General features: G+C 45.6%; 1 protein-coding gene across 1 annotated transcript in view; it reads left to right on the forward strand.

Annotated features, from left to right (window-relative positions):
• Window positions 1-24,145, forward strand: part of LOC146195440 (putative sodium-dependent multivitamin transporter) — a 115,732-nt gene extending 91,587 nt beyond the window's left edge. The window contains exon 14 of the mRNA XM_084596798.1: window positions 23,880-24,145. Within this exon, the coding sequence (XP_084452924.1) occupies window positions 23,880-24,145 (266 nt within the window). The remainder of the gene's footprint in view (window positions 1-23,879) is intronic.
• The last annotated feature ends 490 nt before the right edge of the window (window positions 24,146-24,635 follow it).

Raw genomic sequence — 24,635 nt, forward strand, 5'->3', positions numbered from 1 at the left:
CCGTCCATCCGTCCGTCCGTCCACCCGTCCGTCCGTCCACCCGTCCGTCCGTCCACCCGTCCGTCCGTCCGTCCGTCCGTCCGTCCGTCCGTCCGTCCATCCATCCTTCCGTCCGTCCGTCCGTCCGTCCGTCCGTCCGTCCGTCCGTCCATCCATCCATCCGTCCGTCCATCCATCCACCCATCTGTGTGTGGATGGCTGTATAACTGCACGAAAATCGATGGATTGAGAAGTGCGGTTGTAGGCTTTTCGTTTCCCGGCGGTCTCATTGGCGCTGAGTCAAAATATCCGTATTATATTGTTGCCGTTAAGCGTAGCGTTCTGTGAACAATTTTGTCACCTGGTTGTATGCTGAGTTGCCGCTACAGTTTTAGTAACAAGGATGGAAAGCTGGCTTTCTTGTTTTCCTGTTTTCATGTCGACAGAAATGGAGATGTGCAATCCTCCGAACAAAAGTGTTGGAACACTGATTTAACTCCGCAAACTCGCGTGTACGTTAGAAATAGTTTGGCAGCATGGACATCAATCGGTACTGTAAGCTCACAGCGTATCGAAAAAAAGCCTGCCCTTTGAACGCTGGCACAACTGAAGCCTGCAGCTGTTGCGAAGGTATTCCAATGGCTCGCAGAGTGAATGATAACAAGCCACGTACTCGGCCATCTCAAAAGTAGTGCCATATTTCATTCTTTCTGAAATCTCGCCAAATATACATATATATATTGTCACGTGGTGGTGACCAGGGTCGATGACACAAATGAAGACACAGGCTTGATGGTACGGAGATTAACTCTTTATTGGGCTTACTTGCGCCCGCAAAAAAACTAAGCAACTCGGCGGTGGCGATAGCAGCAAACGTGTTGGTCGATCGTCCAACAAAGAATGCGCGTCACACTCGTCAACGCTGAATTTAAAGGCTGCACAGAACAATCTAGATAACGTCGCAAACAGCTACCAGCACGGGCTGGAACATTGTGGAAAGACACACGAGTGGCCGGAATCTTCGAGAGAGATCTCGGTGCATCTTGCGCCACAACGAAACTGATAAAGGTGTCATTCGCGGCATCGAGCATTAACAAACAAAGATTACGGAACTGATACGCGATCCAGAATCAGAGTGATAAGCCTGTATGCCGGGGACTGTTGGAAAACAACAAATACAGTTTTGAAGGTTTTGCGGCATTACTCCCCCCTTAAAAAAACTTCGCCTCGATGTTGCAAAACAAAGCAATTTAAACATAAACACTGCAAAGTTTAAACACCACAGATTCTTTAAAGCGCGTAATATGGCTTCAGCCGTACAACATGTACAATTTCTGGGCGTGCGCGTCGCCGTTGTGATGCTGATGTTCCGTCTGGAATGACTTCATAGTCCAGTGGTCCGACACGGCGAATGATTTTGTCTTGGAAAGCAAAATAGCGCACTTCAGAACACAGACACAGGAAGGGAACGACAACACAGCGCTGGTTTTGTACCAAAGTATCAACGCAACAACGTTTCACTAAGTCCGCGATGGCGAATTGGTGTCCAAACGCACACTTGGTCTCCTGGATTGTACTCTGCGTAGCGCCGTCGTAAGTTGTATCGTCGGTGTCGGTGCGCTGTTGCTCTTTAATACGCAGCCGTGCGAGCCGTCGGGCTTCCTCTGCACGCTGCATGTAGGCGGCGACGTCGAGGTTGTCCTCGTTGGTTACGTATGGTAGCATTGTGTCGAGCGTCGTCGTGTGCTCCCTACCGTACACAAGCTTGAACGGGGTCGTTCTGGTCGTCTCCTGGACTGCCATGTTATACACGAAGATCACGTACGGCAAGATGGCGTCCCAGGTCTTGTGTTCAGCGTGGACGTACATAGCGATGATGTCCGTGATCGTTTTGTTCAGGCGCTCCGTAAGGCCATTGGCCTGGGTATGGTACGCAGAGGTTCGTCGATGGCTTGTCTGACTGTATTCCAGGATGGCTTGCGTCAACTCTGCAGTAAACGCCGTTCCCCATTCCGTGATGAGCCCTTCTGGGGCGCCGTGTCGCAAGAGAATTTGTTCGACAAAAAATTTGGCGTCTTCTGCCGCGGTACCATTGGGTAGTGCTTTTGCTTCGGCGTAACGGGTAAGGTAGTCAGTAGCCACGATGATCCCCTTGTTACCTATAGACGAAGATGGAAAGGGGCCAAGGAGATCCATCCCAATTTGTTGAAAGGGCATGATTGGGGGCGGAATTGGGTTTAGTAGTCCTGCTGGTGTGATCGGCGGCGTCTTGCGTCGTTGGCACTCACGACACGTCTTCACGTAGTGGGCAACTTCGGCAGTCGCGGCCAGTAGTATTTCTCCTGGATTCGATGCAACGTGCGCGCAAATCCGAGGTGGCCTGCTGTGGGCTCATCCCAGGTAGCACAGAATGTGGGGCCCCAGTAGGTCCGATGTAGGCAAGTGGGGCTGGGGCAACCATCATAAAACCTGCATCGGTCCCCGATGGGGCAAAAGTGGGCAAGCCCCACTTGGGCTTGCCCCTGCTCCTCCTACATGGGTCCCATAGCGGCGTTTCTTGGGCTAATGCAGAGCACATTCCTGCATCCAGACCACAAGGGTCCCTTGCCGGATATTTGAGGGCAATCCAACCTAAATGTGGTCTTTTTATGGGAAAGCCCTCATAGATCCAAAATGAGGCCGCCACCATTAAATCTTTGTGGGACCAACATTGGGCGTAGTGGGGCAAGAAAACGGACATACCCACATGCTGCCCCAATCGGCCCCTTGTAGGTTACTTGAGGGCAGGTGAAATATGAATAAGGGCTCAATTTGGACAAGTCCTCGTGAAGCCCAAATGAGGCAGCCTTAGCTAAACCGCTTTAGGTCCCACATATGCTGTAATGGGGCTGGAAGGCGGGCGTGCCCGTGTGGTACCAAAATCGGTCCTTTGTGGGGACTTTGAAGGCCCGTGCAACAGCAGGTGGGCTCTAGGTTCAAAAACAACGTCCAGACCAATTGGGGCTGCCCACATAAAACTGCTTTATATCCCACATGGGCCGTAATGGGGCTGGAAGGCGGGAGGGCCCGCATGATACCAAAATTGGTCCCTTGTGGGAAATTTGAAGGCACGTGCAACAGCAAGTGGGCTTTAGGTTCAAAACCAACACCCAGCCCAATTGGGGCTGCCCACAGAAAACCGCTGTAGGTCCCACATCGGCCGCAATGGGGCTAGAAGGCGTGCGTGCAATTGCGTAATCATTGTTTCCAACCGTTATTTGCATTAGATGTTGCCCTAAATTACTATTATAGATGATTTGTATAACAGTTGTTGCCATGTTTAGTCGATTAGAAATTTAAATGGCTTTAGTTCTCGCGCTCATGCAAATTGCGTTACAAATACAAAAACAAACTGATTGCTAGCTGTTGCCTCTTATGTGGTTGCTTTGGACAGCCTGCAACTCCCAGCACAATATTACTGTTCAGAACACGCATATCCATAGTCTGAACAAGATGTACATGAAGTCATTTCGGCTAGATGAATGTTAGGAATTATTGTAAAATTTAATATTGTCGCTGTTTAGAAAGTGCAGACATGTATAAAATATTTACTTATGTGCATAAATATTGATTGGGAAAACTTGGACTAGGGCTTTCCATCAATGTCCTGCGTCGGACCCCTATGAGAATAATGTGGCAAGCCCAAGTGCGGCTAGCGCTATAGCACCCGCATTGGTCCTATGTCATTATCTGAGGGGCTAACAGAAATAAAAAAAAAAATGTTCCTCCAGAGCGGCTGCCCAAATCGGTCCAAGGTAGGACCATCGCGGGGAGTTGGCGGGATGTGCCCTTTTAACAATGCCGGAAAAATGTGGGCAGCCCCGCAAGGGCTGCCTGCATCGGCCCCTAGTGGGGCCCATTGGGGCTTTGTCGACAGCCCCCTTCGGGCCTACGCCGGCCCCTCTTGCAGCACCCACATTGAGCCCACCGGGGCTGTCCTACATTGCCTACATCGTGCCAACCGGGGCCCACCCTTCATAGCCCACTTTGTACTACCTGGGATTGTGCAATGCCTGCAGAATTTCTTGCCGAAGGGGTTTAGGCACTACGAGAAGCTGCGCGGTCTTGTTGGGTGCGAAGTTCTTCACGAGGAGGCCATTGCTTAACGTGAACGATGATAAATGTCGCCTGAACACACCAGGAGGAGAAGCGGTCTTTCCTTCCAAGTAATCGGCTAGCGCTTTCAGCTCAGGGTCTGATCGCTGTTGTTATGCGAAACTGCTGGCGCTTAAAGGCCCCAAAAAGGCGTCGTCGTCATCGTCCTTCGGGGGAGCGTCGACGGGAGCGCGGGATAAGCAGTCTGCGTCGCAATGCTTCCGGCCCAACTTATAGACTACAGTCATGTCAAATTCTTAAAGTCATAGGCTCCATCTGGCGAGGCGGCCGGAAGGATCTTTCAAATTAGCCAGCTAGCAGAGCGCGTGATGGTCCCTTACCACCTTGAATGGTCGGCCGTATATGTATGGACGAAACTTAGAAGTGGCCCAGATGATTGCAAGGTACTCCTTCTCGGGCGGCGATAGCAGCAAACGTGTTGGTCGATCGCCGAACAAAGAATGCTCGTCACACTCGTCAACGCTCAATTTAAAGGCCGCACAGAACAATCTAGATAACGTCGCAAACAGCTACCAGCACGGGCTGGAACATTGTGGAAATACACACGAGTGGCCGGAATATTCGAGATAGATCTCGGTGCATCTTGAGCTACAACGAAACGGAAGATTACGGAACTGATACGCGACCCAGAATCAGAGTGATAAGCCTGTATGCCGGGGACTGTTGAAAAACAATAAATACAGATTTGAAGGTTCCGCGGCAATATATATATATATATATATATATATATATATATATATATATATATAATGTGTATATATAGCTTGCGAGAACATAAGATACTAGACTGCTAAAAGAGTATATAGCGAAGTATACGCTTCATTAAAGGAAACATTTTTTAATTTTCATTTCACTCGATGTTTCGATCGGAGACCTATATCGGTCTCTGATCGAAACATCGAGTGAAATGAAAAATAAAAAATGTTTCCTTTAATGAAGCGTGTACTTCGCTATATACTCTTTTAGCAGTCTAGTATCTTATGTTCTCGCAAGCTATATATACACATTATATATATATATATATATATATATATATATATATATATATATATATATATATATATATATATATATATATATATATATATATATATATATATATATATATATATATATGGTACAATTAAAGGCCTTGTAACTGACTGTGCATATTAAATGGTTACCCGTCGGAGGCAGAACGTTGAGAGCTTGTGTTTATTTATTTATATAAGCTCCGCGCCCAAAGGGATTTCAGATGAAAGTGAATGGAAATATATTGCATAACACGGAAGATTCCATCGCCACCAAGAGTGGCAGGCATTCAGTTCTTAAACGACCGCCAAGCATTTTGTTCCTATTAGCGTCACCGCATGCGCTTACTTTGTTGGTGCTAGGCCTCCCAAATAAAAAGTCTATTTTCGAAACAATTCGCCATTTTCCTCGTTTCTGATCAGCCCTTACCACAAGGTGACAGTATGTTGATACAGTGTTCATTATTTAAGCGTTGCTTTGATCTTTTAATTTGCGAATATATATACAGCCGATGACCGCCGCAGCTAAGTAGAAAAATATTTACAATCCATGGAGAAGACCGCAGTACGATTCAGTAAAGTGTGCACAAGCATGTCGAAAATCTGAACGGCGTTATTGGATGGAGATGTGAGAAATCGGCTGTACCATGTCCTACAGCATTTTTTCTTTCCATATGTTCAAACCATGAGCCCAAAGTGGTAGAGCTATGTCCGCTAAAATGCCCAATAACAACCCTAAAAAATTAAGAAGTGATAATTCTATTTGCAGTTCAAGTATCGCTAACAAGATCGAATATATTGTGTTTGCTGAAGGTCAGCGGAGCAATCAAGCAGAGCAATCAACCAGTAGGAATATTTTGCGCTTTCGTAGCCTACAGCCTCAGACAGTTAGTTATGAACCATCCAGTAACATCCCAATTCACCCAATGGTCAGCGTGCTGCAAGACGAAGCCCCTAACTGTTAATGCTCTGCTGAGGTAGGTCGGCCACACGGGCAAGCATAGTGAACAAACCAGGCCCAGTACGAATCCTGTGAGTGTTATCTGCTAAACCGACCTTTGCATTAGCATTCACTGCATTGAGGGGACTCGTATGTGTTGGTTGGTCAGCACACCACACCTTTCAGCAATTTTTCAGTGTCCCATTATTAACGGGAAATATGTCTTCCTAGCAGCCCGATGAGCAAATGATAAGGGGAAGCTGTGAATATGCCGGCAGCGCCTGCTTCATGTAAGCGTCGAGTTGACTTAGATTACTTATGTACAGCGAATACATGAGCTCGGCTTAAATTTCTAGGAAAATAATAAAATAGAATATAACAGCAGGAGCCTGAATGCAGAAATTCAGGGAGCAACCCCGCCATATGCCCCTGGGATGGACGACTGCTTGCAGCCCCTCGATCTGCGCCAGGGCCCCTCACGGCCGCTTTTCTCTATGAACCAAACTTCGGCAAGAATTTAATGACAATTAGGAGTACTGAAGGTCTCTGATATTAGTATTGTAGTTGGGAGCGACGAAGTAGTGTTACCAAGCCCGCCAAAATAGCCAGTCTACCATCATGAGCATTTCTGTTGTTTCGTCAGCATTCCCTAATTCACGCTTTGTAATTAAGTCCAAACAGAGACCAAATACATAAGGGGTAATTTATGTTCCGCCGGTAAACGTATGACTCGATAGGGTTTGACACACACCGACTATAGCTATGTTTTTTTCATACACTTATGCCAAGCATTAGGAAACATTGGGGATCCAATCTTAGCACTTTGACACTTTTGAAAGCATTTCTCCTTTTTCAATTCTTTTGGTTAAAGATTGATCATGGTTACATTTGAATTTTCTTCATTAGCATAATAAAGAAGTGGCTTTCCATTTAGAGTAGTTGAAAACCTTCGAACGCATTTTTCATATATCCAGTGATTCCAATGACTAAGTTGATCAATTTACGCTACAGTGTCCTAGCTTTTCATGCATTGGGTTTTTATTATGAGGAATGTGACAACCTTTGAACCGCTTTTTTAAATGTTTCATTTCTTTAATTCATCAATAAACAATTATTTACAAAGAGTTCAATAGCTGCTATTCCCCTTTCAAACTCAACTCATTCATCGGTCACTAGAATCTCAACTCACCGTAACACGTTTTTTTTTTTTTACGTAGCACTAAATCATTTCTTATACACGGTACCGACGCCGCTGACGGCTTTTCAGCCGAAGGACCTGTATCAATATTATCTTGATGCGAAACTCAGATCTAAAAACTTCAAAGAATCATTCAAAGGCAAAATAAATTGGCTGTGGTTTGAACAATTGCCACTCCGAGTACAATTAAGGAAGCAACATCTGCGGCGACCGCGGCGGCCCCTCTAAGTTACCGCGCAGCGGAGGAGTCAGCGGTGGTCCCGGCGTGCCAGCTGTGCACATGTGATTTCACTCGCTCCTCGCGCATGCGCAGATTGGCTTATCGGGGGATCCGGGAAATGGCTCAGCGACTAGCGTAGTGTTGCTTGCGCAACAAAAAGAACCAAGTATAGTTATGAGTACACAAAAATAAGACGTAGCTTCCTTGTGTTTTCATGAAACGACCCGTAGTGTTCAGCGATGCATATCTTCTCCTTATTTATTTTTCTTTTGCGGACAATATTAGGTCGGCGCACTACCTGCCAACTTTGAAGCGAAAAACATTAACCACGTGGCTTATCAGTTTCGCATCGCAGTTATGTGCGCAAATAAAAGCTTATTATTCATAGCAAACACTTAATTGACTTATCAGCGGCAGCTCTTAATCACATTAAAAGATGATATCTTTGCATAATCTGTTGATCCCGACTAACCCTGAATTCACGCAACGAGGGGAACAGAAATAAATTAGAACAATCCACACAGTGTTAGCGAACGCTTTTTATAGACGCAGAGATATTTATTTTTTGGACTGTATCAGCGGACGCTTCCCGATATCAGACTTCGCGCCTCGTTAACGACGTGAAGATTCCATCTTAAAAACCACAAAATATAACCAAATTACCTTTATCTTATTTGTACCGTTCTCGGGGAAAATTCCGATAGCTTCTATCCCCAGCTGATGCCGATGCCACCCACAGTCGACCCCCGCCTTCACGATCCTGTAAAATGGCCTTGCATATAGGCAGCCACACCACGTGATTGCTTGTACTGTGCCATTTCCCAACGCGTTGCATCAAGGGCGACGATTGGTGCAGTATCTCTCTGGGCGGCAGTCGGTCCTTTCCATGGCGGAAATGTAGCCGGCAGCACGAGCAGACATACCCAGCACGACATCTGCTTTTCCGTGCTGTAGTTCATATATTTCAATCGCATTCGGCGCCACCTTTTAAGCTAACAGGAAATATTTTGCTTTTGAATGTTTCCGTCCGGTCATCAACATCTGTCCTTCCTAACAGGAAATATTTTGCTTTTGAATGTTTCCGTCCGGTCATCAACATCTGTCCTTCATGTGAAATATATTTAATTACCCTCCATTCTTAAGGCAAAATTGCTGCTTGAAAGTGAAAAGCGTTTCCCAATATGTGCAATTAGTAAGCTTTTTTTTTTCTCGAGATAGTATTGCGTTTTTGTAGCGAGAGCTACATTGGCCACTGTTTTGCCGTTTCGCGTACCTGCAACAAGGGTAGTTCTGCGCATGCGCGAGCAGCTGAATGATGTGGCAGCGCGATACTGGCGCGCGCCTCCCCACTGTCCCGACCGCTTCTCTTCGCCAGCTATGCGCATGCGCGAGGAGCCAGGTGACGTCAGTAGGCAGGCCGCTGCCTCGCCAGCAAGAACGCCAGGGTGTGCCTACGTGAAAGAAGGAATCCCCGCCACACAGTTGCCTACCGTAGCAGTATCGAAAGGTGAGACTTGTTCCGTCCAGCTGATTGAAAGTGGTGTGGTCGCTGAGGCGGTATACGTGTCTCCAAACTCCGTTAAGGCAACCCTTGATGTGGTTGTCACCTTCGTTCATAGATGTGTTGTGAAACTGCGCATCATGGCAGAGGATTTTAAGCGGACTCCAGACTCTCTTATCGTTCTCCTGAAAGAGAAATTCGACCGCGACCTGACCGGCTACCTTCGCACGAAGACAATGTAGTGGGGATCCACGATCGACCTGCTCTACCAGAGACAAACCTTCAAATCAAAGTACTACTGCCTTGGAGCCATCGAGACTGCTGCCTGCTACTTTACCGATCATGGGGCCGTCGTTCCAGCAATTGAGAAACAACAAGAAGAGCTGTACATAATAAATGCTTCACAATTTGCTGCATAACAAAATGTCTCATGTTTAATTTAGCCACAATTATTCGTGAGAGGGCGGAGAAACCAAAGCTAAACCATTCGACGTAACCGGGAGGAAGAAACTAAATGTAAACGACAAGGTGTAACCAAGCTAAACGTGTACATACCTCTCGCTACGTATATCCTGGCATAGCTGAGGTAATACACTGCTTAAGTTTGTTCAACTTGTTTGATGAAGTGTTGCTATGCGAGGTGGTTATTGTTCGGCCATAAAGGCTACTTTTATAAACCACATACTACACCTTTTTAAAGTGGGTCAGTAAAATGGCAATGGAAAAAGTTAGCTTGTTTTTAAGCCTGTCTTTGGATCTTGGTTCTTCTATCAGAAGACGAGACCGAACAAGAAGAAATTGTATATCTTTTATAATTGAAACTAGCGACAAGTGTGCCATCATGCCATTCATTTCGCGTTTGCTGGAATAAATTCCTATACTTGCGAGCCGTTAATTCACGGTGTTCAAACCAGTTTTAGCCAAGGGTTGACTGATTGAACATTATTTATTGAATAGGAAGGCTCATGACTGTGAATGGGGGTAAAGGGCAGTAGACAGAATCTTCATTGTTTGCACAGGTGGTCACTCAAATCATATTGCTCTGACTAGGCCACTAAGGGAGCCATACTTAAGAAATATCGTTTGTGTGCTAGCATCAGTTTCTAAGGGAAGCTGCACCGGTTTTAGAATTTGATGCGCTTCAGAGAGTCGAATCTGCAGGGTTTGTATGTTAAGTATACGAAATATTTTGGCTTTAGCTTTTGAAATAGTGACGTAATCATCGATTAAAGTTGCTGCCCCGTTCAGGCTTCTCCGCAGTGCACAGCGCTGGAGGGGGGATGTCAGTAGCAGACGACAGGAGTACGACAGGCGGTAGTGACGTCAAGGACGACGTCTACCTCTCTTCCGCTTCTATTGCCCGAGCAGGCCGTGCACCACCTGTCGCTTGCAGGCTACGCAGTGCAACCTTTTTCTTGTCTCGGCTTGTTTTCTTCTTGCGAACGTTACCGCAAGCTTTTTCAGTGCATCTTGCACCGTTCTTCACGAAAAGAATGACCATGCCATGGTTCTGCGCAGCCTATGGCTGCACGAACACTGGCGGCCGAGAGGATGTCGCGTTTCATAAATTCCCAAAGAAGCGCAAGCTATCGTCGCTTTGGGTTGCCGCGGTCAAGAGGAAGGATTTCAAGCCAACAAAATCGTCGGTGATCTGCTCAGATCATTTTCGCGACAGTGACTATCACCAAAGCTTGTCGGTGATGCGATCTTTTGGGATACCGATCAAATCTGCGCGATTGAAAACCGGTGCTTTGCCTTTCGTCTTCGCACACAAGAGCACCTCTCCGCCGCCAAGAGCTGCTTTCGCAAAAAGAAGAAAACTCGAGGTAAGAGGTCCAATACATCATATTGCTCTTCTGTTCTGTTTACGTTTTTGTTCTGTGGGGCAGATGGGTGGCCGGGCAGATGAAGGAACAGGTGAAAGTAAAACTATTCAGCATTGGCGCCCGCTGACGCGGCTGGAAAACTGTGAGAAAGTAGGACTTTTTTTTTCATGATTAGGCTATCGGTGCGATGCGTAAAGTCATCACACTGCTGAATCGACGAATGCAAAGGCAGCCCTTATTTGCTTATGAAAAGTTTTGTTCCGGAAAACGATCAGTTTTGGACCTCTATACGTTTTGCACTTGGCGATCCGATTCTGCTTGCACATGCCAAGTATGAACTTTTTTAAAATGGAAGTTAGAAACCTATGTCATAAAGGAGAACGCACATCCTAAACTCGCCTCTGCTTTGTTAAATTAAGTTTCTTATGTCATGTTTATATCTTATGGTCAATATCTTATTTTCAGATTCTTGGAGAGCTCCTGGGAAATTCAACTATCCCAATTAAGAAAAGAAATCGGGGCAGCATGATGTCTGTGGTCGAAGTCGCGACGTTAAGCGCAGCTAAATGAAGTGTGCTAAACTCGCGACATGGCAGCGCGTGACTGCCGATAGCTGTCCTAGCGTTTCGGTATTTTTACCGGTGTTCTAAATGGGATTACGCGCGCGCAGCAAGGTAGCGGCCTGGCTTCTCGTCGATACCGCGCTCCCGCATTAATTTGCTAAATCCCGCCAGATTAAAATGTATACGTACTCGAGGTTGCGGGAGCTGAGAGCATGACTTTTGCTGCTCTTGCTGACATATAAACGACTAATTTCACGCAACAAAACTGGGGCGACAGCTCGTCTGGATGAGTTCATTTGTTTACAATCGTCACATCAAGCGCATTGACGTGACACTGCTTCGTTCGAGTCTGGCAGAAGATTTAGGGCACGAATAACGCAGATATGTTCAATTGAGAGCGGATCACAGGCGCATACAACAGTGCAGCGGTACGTACCAGTGTGAATTTCCAAAAGGTTAGCGCTGTCTCCTCTCTCGTCATGTCGCCTCTGCCGCCAGTGTCACCGTGTTCCGAAGCCGCCGCTGGTTCGAACAAGTACGGCTCAGTATCATATTCCCCTGAGCAGCGTGATAGTTGCATGTTCAGCAGCATACATCCACAGAAAAGCACATGCGTGCATGTACAATCGCTTGGACCGCCCATACCACTGAATGGCACGCCGTCATTGACGTCACGGCGCGCTTGACCAATCACAGGCAAGAGCGCCACTTTCAAAACGCCCCACGGCGTTGGTGCACGTTTTTCTGAATTAAAAGTAGTTTGCGGTCACTTATGACTACATGTAACGTCGTATTCGTGTTCAGGAGGTCGTAAACTGTATATCTGTATTCCGAACTCTTTCTTTTTAAAAAGTGATGCAGCTGCCCTTTAAGGAACGGTAGTTCAGGCGGTAGGGTTCTATCTCGGAGCGTGGTTAAAACATAAAACATTTGAGGTAGCCCAGGCAAAACAGTTTATTAGCTATGCCAGCTGACTTCTGCGCTACAAGAATTTTTTTCTTTGCGAACGATTATTTAGTATTTGTGATACTTTTTCTCAGTTACTAAATATTGACTTTAGCAAATACATCTGAGCTGTAGAGTTGGACAGCACCTCCAGAAAACCCCTTCCATTCAGTCGCCATATATAAAATTTCACATGTAACTTTTTACCGAGCTCCAAAGGAAGCCCGCAAAATACAAAAGTAAGTCACGTGACTTTCGCATTAGCGCAAAACGATTGTGCCGCTCTCAACCGCAGTTTGAGTGAAGGAAATCATTTTTGGCTTGGCTTCAGCGGCAGGCTGATATGTCGGCGATAGTTTCTTCACCCGCGTCAGCCAGCTGGCAAATGTGGCGGAGCAAGTTCGAGCGAGCTCGCCGCGTTCGGTGCAACCATCACCAATACACAAGCTTACAGCAAAATTGGGCTGTTGAGTCAGGGCCGCCGCTAATTTCGTTACCTCAAAGCAAGACTGGGAGCACCCCAATCGTCGTGCGCGAGAGCGCGTCATGTGATAGTATTTGCACTTCACGGGTTTTCTTTGCAGCTCAGAAAAAAAATACACGCGAGGCTTTCTGTATCGGGTATAAATGAAATGCGGTTTCCGGAGCTGCTCTCAGACTTCCCAAAACTATAATATACTGAGTAATTATTTCTGAAACACAAAATCATCTGGGGTGCTTCAGATAGCTAGAAGCTGTATGAAAAAAGGTAAAAAAATTCAAATGTTTTATTTTTAACTCTTAGTTATTTAGAAACCCTGTATATATTAGGAAATTTCCAAATTTTGCTTTTTATTTGAGTTTTAAGCTCTTTTGTCCCGCATTCTTATTTTTTCCCTGCATCTTTAACAGCTTACACACGCGCTACGTGAGTTTTCTCTTCCCTCAACGAGTTTTTTTTTTTCACATACGATATCAGGTTTGACTCCCGTTTTTAGCCTGTAATTTAGCACTGTTGATTCTTGGCTTTTTTATATTTCGCAGGCTGCGCTTTGGTGGGAGGGTGATTTTTGTTTTGCACCGTAGACATTAAACTTGACTTTTTTTGTTTTGTCTTCTGGAAGGTCATTCCGAATATTACCCGTTAACAATTCCTCTTTACTTTGGTTGGTTGGTTGGTTGGTTCATGGGAAGGGAAAGGCGCAGTATCTGTCACACTTGCTCTGTGGACACCTGAACCGCGCCGTAAGGGAAGGGATAAAGGTGGGAGTGAAAGTGGATAGAGAGAAAGGGGGGCCGTAGTGGAGGGCTACGGAGTAATTTCGACCACCTGGGGATCTTTAACGTGCGCTGACATCGCACAGCACACCCATTATATTATTTGACATATTGTCATATATGTACTTGTAAACTTGAATATGTTTTAATATAATTAATTCTTTGATTTACAGCTTCCAGTGTTCATTCTTTAGATAATCACAAATCTGCTTTGATTTATTTCATGTGATGTTAGCCTTTTGTATTTGCACTTCAGAGTTTTGCGCGCTCTCGGACAAGCATTTCTGAAAGAATAAAAGAAAAGGTCGCGCTAGTCGGTTCCTATGTTTTCTAGGCCACACCTTTGTTTGATAATGACCCCCCCCCCTCCCCCTCCCCCCCAAGGTGATTTCCAGTAATAACAACAGAAAAGCCCTGATGAAAAAAACTACGGACAGTACAGCTGTCTCTAGATAAGGTTAAGCCTGAGAAACAGTGAAATAGCCGGTTCTTCTTGTATAACTGATAACAAGGATGGTTATTACAGATTATGTCGCTGAACAACATCTGCGCTGTAGGGTTTCACACCTCCTCCTCGCCCTTTGACGATGATATGTACTGGTCCTGCTCTTCGAAAACATTTCCTTTCAAGATCAAGACGTTGGGACGAAATACGAAATCCGGAAAAAAAAAGTCGTGCAAACTGAGTCATTTCGGCTCCCTAGTTCCTTTCCTACCGAAGGAAAAGCAAAGCAACCCTTGATATGCATTGCCGTTTAGAAGGCGAGGTCATATTGCTGGGTTTCTTTAATTTGTTCATGGACCTATCTTAACTTAGTTTCCTAACACATGTATGACCTATTTAAATGGTTGATTTTTTTTTTTTTTCAACGTATTAGATAATGCAAGATGAAAACAAAAGTGGTTTTGCATGCCTAGAAGTATAGCGATACTGCAAATTTAGAACAAAAGCTTATTGGCATTGGACCAAAAACTGATAGTTTTTTCTTTAATTCTTCTAAACCTCCACTTTTTCTCTAAAAGGAAGTATGATTGAAACAAACGTGGTAAGGCTGGATATGGCAAAAAAAAAAAAAGCAATTATGTGCTTTGCTTTCGTCACCTGAATAAAATAAATTATGGCAGGCACCGTTCTTAACTGTAATCCAATTTGTCATCGATAATTTTCTATTTACGTACAATAGCAGCTCAGAAGGTTCAAGACAGGTGAATACAAAATCCCCTTTGCTAAGTGTGTCCGGTAGCTTTCTAATAGCGCTCTAGTAACAGTAGTGTCTTCAAGGCGCTCAGAAAGCGAATTCTGACACTAAAATAGAGAGGAAATGAAAAAGAAAGTGTTGCAAAATTTCAGGACAATATAGCAGTATATCCCATGCGGTGCCTTTATAAAACGCAGAGTGCTTTTTGAAAGATAAGATAGTTCTGCTAATACTCTTCGTGGTGTCAGTTTATGCCGGATGTGCATTACAACCTAAAAACAGTTATTAGACTAGTAGATATTGCTGGAATTCAGCAGAGCCTTGTATCAGGTACACTCAATAGGAACAAGTATTCTGCTGTGTACGACATCATGTTTTATTATTAAATCTTTGATTCAAGCGTGAAAATAAATACGAAGAATATTGAAAGCAATGTAGTCGGTGCTAGATAAATATACATACTTAAACTACTCAAGATAATAACACCGAAGGGGCTCGAAAATCGTTTCGCCGATGCAAAAATTGATAAAGTGTGCAAGAAAAGAATGATTTTCAAAGTGAGTCTGAATCTCATAAAGAATATGGAACACAAAGAGATCGACTGGAAAAAAAAAATTAAAACAATGAAATTTTCTGCGGTTCAGTTTTAGCTGATAATAAATTGTGTATATCTAGCAGACGCCGCGAGGCATCGCGTTTGAGATATTATTTACATTGAAGTTTGGTAGATTAGGTTTGTTTGGCGTTCATAGGAGAAGCTTAGCCTTCTTAGTTCTTCTTCAAAGTGTTGCATTAGATTGGCATACTTTTTTTTCAATTACAGTAAAGGATGGCAGTAATTGTTTTGCGACCAGCATATGATAATGTCGTTAGAGTTAACACAACATGTTTTTCAAATAGAATCAAAATGTTGTTAGCGACGAGTGGCGCCGTATTATTGCGATAGCAATACTGCGCCAGGTTTCAGGCGGTCGCGAGGTCCTGGCGGAAGCTGCACTTGACATTGAACAGCCGAGGAGGAGGAGGAGGATGAGCAGAAGAAGAAGACTGTTAACTTACGCTCTCGCGTCATACGCTTAAAAAGTGAGCTTAAGTGTCCCCAATAATTCAGCACCTTACACTGAGAGCGCGGGATAGGGGAATAATGTAGCAGAGAAAAAAACCTTCCGCCGTTGCTATCGTAATTCAACCATTGTTAACCAGAGTTAAACCGCAACTAATTTTTTCTATTGGTTTCACGAAGGCCAATCAAGCGTGTTTGGCGTGCGTAGGTTTATAATTGCCTATTCGCGCTTTTACTTTATTTGCTCGCTGCTGAACCAGATTCTAATGCTCTCGTTAGCGGTTTCTGATCTTTCTGCACAAATAAATATGAGGTTTCGCACATCCCGGCGGGTTAGACGTCGCAGATCTGCACATCAAATTTTCTCATCAACAGTACTAATCCACAACAATTGCAGCATTACACTGGTCTGGGTACAGATAAGGCACGAGTGGTCATTATTAACGCGATATCAACTGTCGCGAAAGTACTGTTTAAAGGAATTCTCTCCATACCTCCGTTCTCTGGCTAAAACAACCTTTCGTGCACAGAAGTGGGTTGCATTATTTATTTTTCCGACGAGATGCTCAGCCAAGCTGCTCAGGTATGATAAAAGCACTACCCTAATGTAAAATTTATTTTTCAGTCAATGTCGTTGTTTCAATTTCTTAATTTCCTTAATGGCAACGCTTTAGATATGTTACATATGTTACAAAAAGATTCCACAAATACATTTTTAAAAATAATAAACTAAACGAGCACGAGCATGTAGGCTAACCTCTGGCGATGGGACACAATCTGAAGGCGTTCCAGAAATTAGCAATCACCTGGCCTGTTATTGACTCTGAAAACAACGCAGCACACAGCTCGTCTACTCTCCTTTGTACAAATAGCGCAGAGTGAAGTTTTTACATCCATTACTGAGGGTTGTGCATGAGAGATATTGGCGAGCGTATTATAAGCAAAGCTATGTAACAAAATACTAGAGATGTGCGTGCTGTCTACGAATTCCAGGATTTCAGAGATTAACTAGCAGATCTTTTAGTTTATTACGGCAGGCTCGTAGGGCGATGTTTTATTTCATGGAAGCTCCGGCCTTTTAAATAAGTCCTTGCAGATAGGTATCCATTCGTTTCCTTTTGATATAGGCTGAAGTATTGTATTTGGCAGCGCAGTATTTGCACACAGATAACAGCAAGCTGTACGGGCGTTTACTATATAGTCAAAGATTAGACAGAATTCTCTCTGCCAAGGAGCAAGCATAATTGTTGAGGAAAACATACACTCGCTATCTACAGAACAAATGTTTTAAAACATTACATTGGGAATAAAATTCTGATCATGAACCTGGTAGGGGTTCCGAATGTCATGCTTTAAAACATTTTCTCAATAATCGCCGAGTGCATGTTTCTATCATCCACTGTGTTTTCAAGATACCTAATCTAGACCTGCGTTGTAAAACTAGCCTGTGTATGGCTGGAATCCAAACAAGTTTCAAGGGGGAGCTGCAGTCTTCACGCTGAGGTTTCGACAAGTAGACCTCTCACCACTAAAGTATAAGTCCAGCCGTCGAAATGCTGCCTTTCCGACTGAGGCTCATGGGCAACACTTGTTTTTTGTTAACATTGACTTCTTGCAGCTATCCTCTCCAACTTGGTCTACCTCGCCAGTATATAAGGACCCCGCAGCGATGGCGCAGTGCTAGTGAGCTCGACTACTGTGCTCAAGGATGTGGAATTCAATCCGCAGCGGCCGGTTATTATCCGAAGGGAAAAGCAAGGTGCCTGTGTGCTGTGCGAAGTCAGTGCACGCTAAAAACTCCCAGGTGGTCGCAATTTCCGTAGTCCTCCTCTCTCACAGCCTTAGTTCTTTTTTTTACGTAAACCCCCTTACACCAAGCTAATCTAAACTCGCCTTAATGTAGTTGGAAATACTCTTCAGAGCAGTACGAAACGATTCGCACCGCGTTTTATGCCAATAATAGCAAAAAAATAGGCCCGGCAAGTAACAATTTATCAGCCGACTGTTAGGCAGGTTACGTAAAAGAAATAGGTACATTGATGTAGTTCATATTGTATACTGAGGCACAGCGATTCTTGCAAAACGTTGGAAACAAATATATGCTACAGGTGAAGTAAATTCTTAGAAGGCCGCAACCACTTATCCGTACCACGCTGGCTGTATGCGTATTGTCATTTCGCACACGAAGTTAGCATCTACATTGCCGATCCTGCTCCACGGTCAGTCTACGAGAAACTGTTAGTAAACAAATCGTTCTAATACAAGGCATGCGCAAAAAACTTTGCAGCGGCTAGGAAAAGAGAGATGAAAAGTGTAACAAAACAATAAAGTTTTTCGCCATGTGTATTTAGTATAGATCCCATCCACACTCAGATTTATCTGCTGTGACAGTGGTAGAATGCTGAGCCCCCGGTTTTGGAAGCACCAGACTGAGTCACAACATGCTACTGAGCTCGGGCAAGGCTCATCAGTTGCTTCTGTTCATGACCCTACATCCAACCTTTTATAAGGTTTAATGAACACGAGCTCCAAAGGAGAGCACTGTATTATATTGAGGTCAATAACACTCATGAAAGAAAATTGGAGGGAGGGGTTGTTAGCCAGCACCTCTAAACTGCAAAGAGTAGGGTCGATTCCTTATCTCCCTCTCCTAACGCAGACCGGAAGTTCATTGTGCATGTAAGGAGATGACTATTGGTCAGGCAGCCATTTTCTACTGTCAACCAGTCCTCGTCCCCCTCTCCCCTGCATACTACACTATCTTGATAGCCCCACTTGAGGTGTGGAAGCCGAGAAAAGTTGTCACAGCCAGTCCAGTAGTACATTTCGTGCTGACGCCTCTCTCAAGATGGAGCCTGGCATCCGGAACTACCTAATGAATTCGCTTCTATTCCAAAAGTGGACATGGACGGCCAGGCGCAAATTCGGCGGCAGTCCGGAGAGCAGCGACGGAGAAAACGCTGGTGCCAAAGGAGAGGACGCCAACGTTGCGGCTCACCAAAAGTCCGTGGCAATGGAAAGGAGCATCAAGCGAGTGCGAGAAGATCTCGAATGTAAGTTGTGCTCTTTTATCTCTTCAATTTTTCTCACTATTTCGGATAGGCTAAACGAACGGTGCTGCTAGTCTTTGACGGTGCTGAGTATTTTCTTTTGCGACCACGCGTGACACATGAGTTCCCCTTGATGTTTTAGGCAGTGAGTGTATTTCCTAATTGGATACACCCAGGTTCTTTCGACTGGTGCCGATAATTTCAATTCATCTCGCGAAATTTGTTTACCTCTTTTATGGCTCGAATATTCCTTCCCGGCTAATCACTGTTTTCATATGATCTTTCATTAACCTAAAAATGACAACGCTCTCTTTGATGTGTTCTGATGCACTGGAAATTGTACAGCGGAGAGGCCCCATAGGGGTCTGCTAACGTGGTGGCCCAGGCTTGTTTCCTAGGCTTAAATTTCACTATCATAGAGCGGAGTTCCTTTCGGTACCCATTTTGCTCAAGCCACTGATGTGGGACGGCGCGCAATTCCAGGATTGCCATTTAGGGAGCAACACATTTTTACCAATACTTTGTTCCCTTTTCGCATTTCCCAAACATTGTGGCCATTTTGAAACTGCGATATCTTCACTTTAGTAAAAAGTTTGCCACTTTTTACAAGCGGCCTTGCTGAACCGTACTCCACGAATTTAAGAAAGCGAATAAATATATATGGTGGAACCAAATAAATATCGATACCCCTCACTCGGGCTGTATCGCAAGGTTTATTTTCAAGTTCAAATAATTCGTTCAGAACCTGATAATATTAATGAATATTTCTATTTTTGATGTTTGTTTCGTGGAATTGCGGAGCTGTTTAGAGGCAATCGTACCTATATTTCTACTGGACTATTGCCATCGTATTCCGTTTTAGAGCTATATGGGTGACAGAAATACGCGACGTAATTTCGATCATGTTTAATCCTATATCAATCCAGCCAAATCATTATTCAATGAATAAGTACACAGTGACTACATCCAAATTTGCAGCTGCCTCTCCGTTGTACGGACTGCACGACGATAGAAAAAGATGTCAATTTCCTTTTAACACGGCTTCAATGTTATCCCTCGGCTTTGTAGCTCCATTTCGCGAAATCCTTTTGGCATTGCTGTCATTATATTGCTGGCGGTTACTGCCTTTGTAAACAAAAGGTGGTGCCCATAAAGGTGGCCACTGCGTAAGGCATCATCACGGACCTTTATTTTGTGCCATAATTTCCCTTTTATATAAACTGTGACGCAGTTCCTTTTCCCGCATAGTCCTGAGTTGTGTCATAAATTTTGCTTCACATTTTGGAAGCATCTTCCGGTCAAGATAGAGGCTAGTTTTCTAAAGGTATTCGAACCGAGGGTACTTGTGTCTCCCACTGTATGCAGTGATCACCACAGAAACCACGTTATCGGGGGCCACTGGTGCCGCCAGAGAAGGAGGAATGGTGGTGGCCACCATACAGAAACACAATGGCATCGCGATACCGTTCATTCGGTTGCGCTAGCTGCAGGAAAAACCATGAGGAGCGCCACTCGCTGTAACAAATCTTGTCGGCCAGTATTGTTTAAATAGGCAGTCCATGATGCGTCAGCATATTTTTGGCTCTTTTTTATAAGTAAAGGCACGGAGTAATGAAGAAGGGCGCGCTCATTCCGCCTTCGGGAAGGGCGAAATTCTACTACATCAGAAAACGTTTCGTGGCTGATTCTATAGATGGCGCTAGGAGTTATTACCGACGCTGTCGAAGCGCGCCACAGCTGCGGTACCGCTCCGGCGGTCCCGTGCCGCCGCCGTGTTTGCAGTCTGCTTCCTGCCGCTGAACTTACGTATCGCTCACATTGCCGCGGGAATATATGATTCGAAATCGGTTGCCTGTTATTCAAGATGCAATGGGGAGTCATCTATTGCCTGGCTGATAGCTGGCATATATCTCTTTCAGAAGCGTGGCCTTCGCATGCTTCATACAGCTCATATGCCGCGTCCCACTGACTCCTTACTATATGCATAAATACCCATGCAGACAGCGCGTTTCACGTTTTTATGCCTTCTCTTGCGTCCTGCAATGTTCAGTTTCCGGTATCTGCACACAGGTGAACAGAGGCCGTAATGAATGTTGTAGGATTATTTTGGCCTCCTAGGCCTCTTAAATATGTGCTGACATCGCACGAGCGCGAATAATATGCGTATTTGTTAAATATCCGCCACTGAACGTTGTAGGTGCAGCAACGGTGACAGAAGTGCGTTCACCGCGCTGCTATGAACTTGGTACGGTCGTAAATGCATGCGTAGATGGTTTGCAACATAAATATGAGCCATGTTTGCCAGGGCCATGTAAACACCCAACGGCAAAAAAATACTTTAAACCAGAGCCATAGCTGAAAGCTACCAATATATTTTAGAAGATTATTTAGTCCAAGTAGAAAAAAGAATCAGACCAATGCATTGTGCACTTACTTTCACAATAGATGCAAGAACAGTGAGTAGCTAGACCACTCTAATAGGCTGACATTGTTCTGCGCTGTGCAAGAGCGATTTCAAGTTTTCCCCCTATCCTGAGCGCACGACAGCTTTGAGTTCTTGATATTGTTGACATACGATGGGGAATGCGCTCCTGACCTAGGTGATCGCGGTTTTCTTCATCAGAGATTATATTTTTATAGCTGCTGTAATATTTTAGGGAAAGAAGTTCATACTTGAACTGCAGCGTACAGATGCCCTTCGATTTTTGGATATTTCTTTTCCAATGCTTGAAAAGCTTCGAATCAAATCGCGGCATAAACAACGTTTCTTTTGACGTACTCTGAATTACAGCCCCCGACAGAAAATATCATCGCCCACCCTGACATCAACCTAGAAAAAATGAACAGTGCACAGTATGCGCTTCTCACACGTCTGCCGTGCTGTGTGCCATACCGTCTGTGTACTGGTGATTTCGCTGCGTGGTTTGTTACCTACATGGTCCTATCGACTCATTCTTACAAGCACACGCCGACGACAAAATAAAAACAATACTGGTGTAGTTTTATATTTGAAACAATTGCCGATGATTACGTTACTTCCTAATTTGAAATGTGAGCCAGCTCTTCAGCTTTTCGATAGATTGAGGCATGCGTCTCGGTGCAGGCAGTGCAGATGTCGAGATCCGTCAACACCGAACCGGCGCTCTGATTGCCGCGCACTGGGGTGGCTGGAGGTGGAGCGCAGAGAGCAATCAAGTTATCGGGAGGTGGTGAGAGGCAGCGCGTGGGCCCATAGGAACGTTGCAATGTGAAGAGATCGCAAACGACTGACTGATGCAGCTGACGCCGCTAGCGAGTCGTGTCGACGTTGCTCTGCGTTTCGGCTTGGAATGAACGCACCGTGACCACTGATGCCGAGCCGGTGCTTCGCCAGCCGCCCAACTCCGTCGCCGCCACGCAGAAAGAGCAGCGGGAGGGGGGGGGGGGGGGTACACTAGCTGCGAACGGTAGCGGCAAGAGCGCGCGCAGCAATAGGGGAACACGCGCGTTCGCCGCCACGCAGAGGAGAGGGGTAGAGGCACGGCCGGTCTCACGGGAGAGCGCGCGAAGAGACCAGCTGTGGTAGAGGGTGCACGCAGCGGCGAACGGAGGCGGTAGGAGGGTGCCCTGCTCCGGCGGCGGAACTGACTATAACGGCGACGCCGGAGGACCGGCGAGAAACGCAAGGACAAGCCCCAAAGAGCTGCGCTCACAAAGATACAGGTTTGCTTACGCGCAATGACCGCGATTCCACTTGTGCGCTTCCCGGCTAAAGCAGAAGAGGTGCAAACCTACCACTCTGTGCGCTCTCCGCCCGTTGTTCACGACGCTCGCACTGTCGCCTAGATCGAGCGAAGGGGTTTTGCAAAATTGTCTAGAGGTGGCGTACCATCTTATATTGAGGCGCAAGACTTAGGCGCCTAATACATCGATGCCCTGCTGGACGAGCAGGCGCTGCTTTTCTTCATCCTCAGCACCAAGCCAGTCCACCCAGGTCCAAATAGTATGGGAGGAGGTGGGAAAAAATCCCAATTGCAAAGCAACCGGACATGAACATAGTCAGTGAAAGGTTGACATAAGGGGAAGGCCAGTTGGGACATGATGGATCACGACGGAATTTGTAGAGATATAGCCGTGCAGGGGTTATGAGTGTTTGCCATAGGATATAATCCTCCCTAACGGAAAAATTAGGATGAAGGTCGGGGTAGAGCCTCAATATATTATTTTGCTACTACTACTACTCTTTCTTCAAGGAGGATAAGAAGAGGAGGAAAACGTGACCAAAGTCGCATCGGCAAGGAATGGAAAGTGGAGGGAGAGTGTACAGTTTGCGTCTGAGCTCCGGATGCAAGCTCGGCGTTCACATAACCAGAAATCGGCCTCCGCCAAATGTATTCCAGGGTGCCAGAGTCGGCGCTTGTGTCTTGCCTTACTTCGTGGTAACAAGATAATGAAGCGACTGGGCTGTCGTTGTCCCGATCATTACTTATCGCAGAAATAAGCGCAAGGTTTCTAATATCGCGTCGACAGCTGTGCCTCTTTTCGTTCTGGAGCGCAAGCTCATGTATGTTTATTTATACATAGCGGATTGCGTTTAGGAACGGGAAAAAAAATAACACATAAGTGAAACGCTAGTATGAAAAATATCGTTGGTTTTTCTGAGCAAACTATACACCCTAATAGAACGCTTTCTAGCTTAATCTGAAAATATCTGTAGTTCAATGAACGTTTATTTTTGTCGTTGGCGTCCGCCAGCAGAAGGTTCTAGATTTGATATTACACTTCTTGGTTCAAGTTACGTCCAGCTTTTCATGCGGGCCTTCACATAACAATGTTCACAGAACAATCCAGTCACTTATAGGTAGAAGGATAAAATCAGGAACAGGTATTTTTTTGCGCCTGACTTGGGTCTGAAATTATTATTTGTGTTGCATAATATAATTTTGAATTTAGGCATTCTTTTGTTCTTATTGGTGGCCTCTTCCTCTTCACAGGTGGCCCCCGTCCCAACAAGCTTCGAAAGAAACATCACAACAACGCAAGAATGCAAGAGGCGGGTAGCTCAGATGTGTGGACCTGTATTTCTGGCCCCGACCCCCTGAAGGTCACGCTGAGGAAGATTAGGCCAGATAATTCGAAGAACGCGGAGGACCATGCGAACAAAGAAAACGACGAGCCTCTAGGTTGGGACTGGCTGTCCGAGCAAATTTCTGAGTTGCCCCTTGGCGCCCCGTTTCCGGAGCTTGCCCTTGAAAAGTGAACAGAGGTTATGCAAATCTGGACAAGACGAATGCATATTTGCATGATAATTGGAACTTGACAAACGACTACGTGCTTATTTGATTTTTTTTATTGCGAAAGCAATACTGCTTGCACTTTCTGCCATTGATGGTCGTGGCGCCTCCTCACACAGCTGCGCCACGTGACCGTGTGACGTCACGACAGATCGAGCGACGGGGCCCCGGCTTGCGCCATTGATGGCGGAGGTGAGGCTACACAAGAACCGGAGCCGTGACGTCACGCCGTTGTCACATGACGTCACGACAGACCGAGAGACGGGGACCCAGCTAGCGCCATCGATGGCGGAGGTGAGGCTTCACAGGGCGGCTGCGCTGCTGCCGAGAGAAAGCGCTCGCTAGAGCGGGATAAAACGGGGCGCTGCAGCTGCGCACCTCTCAAGCGAGGCTGGAATGACGGGCTGCGGCCAAGCGAAGGCGCCGTGCCGAAGAAACAGACGAAGAGCGGAAAAA

Source organism: Amblyomma maculatum, chromosome 3, assembly GCF_055883805.1.
Source record: "Amblyomma maculatum isolate TAMU_Amacu chromosome 3, ASM5588380v1, whole genome shotgun sequence".
Taxonomy (NCBI): domain Eukaryota; kingdom Metazoa; phylum Arthropoda; class Arachnida; order Ixodida; family Ixodidae; genus Amblyomma; species Amblyomma maculatum.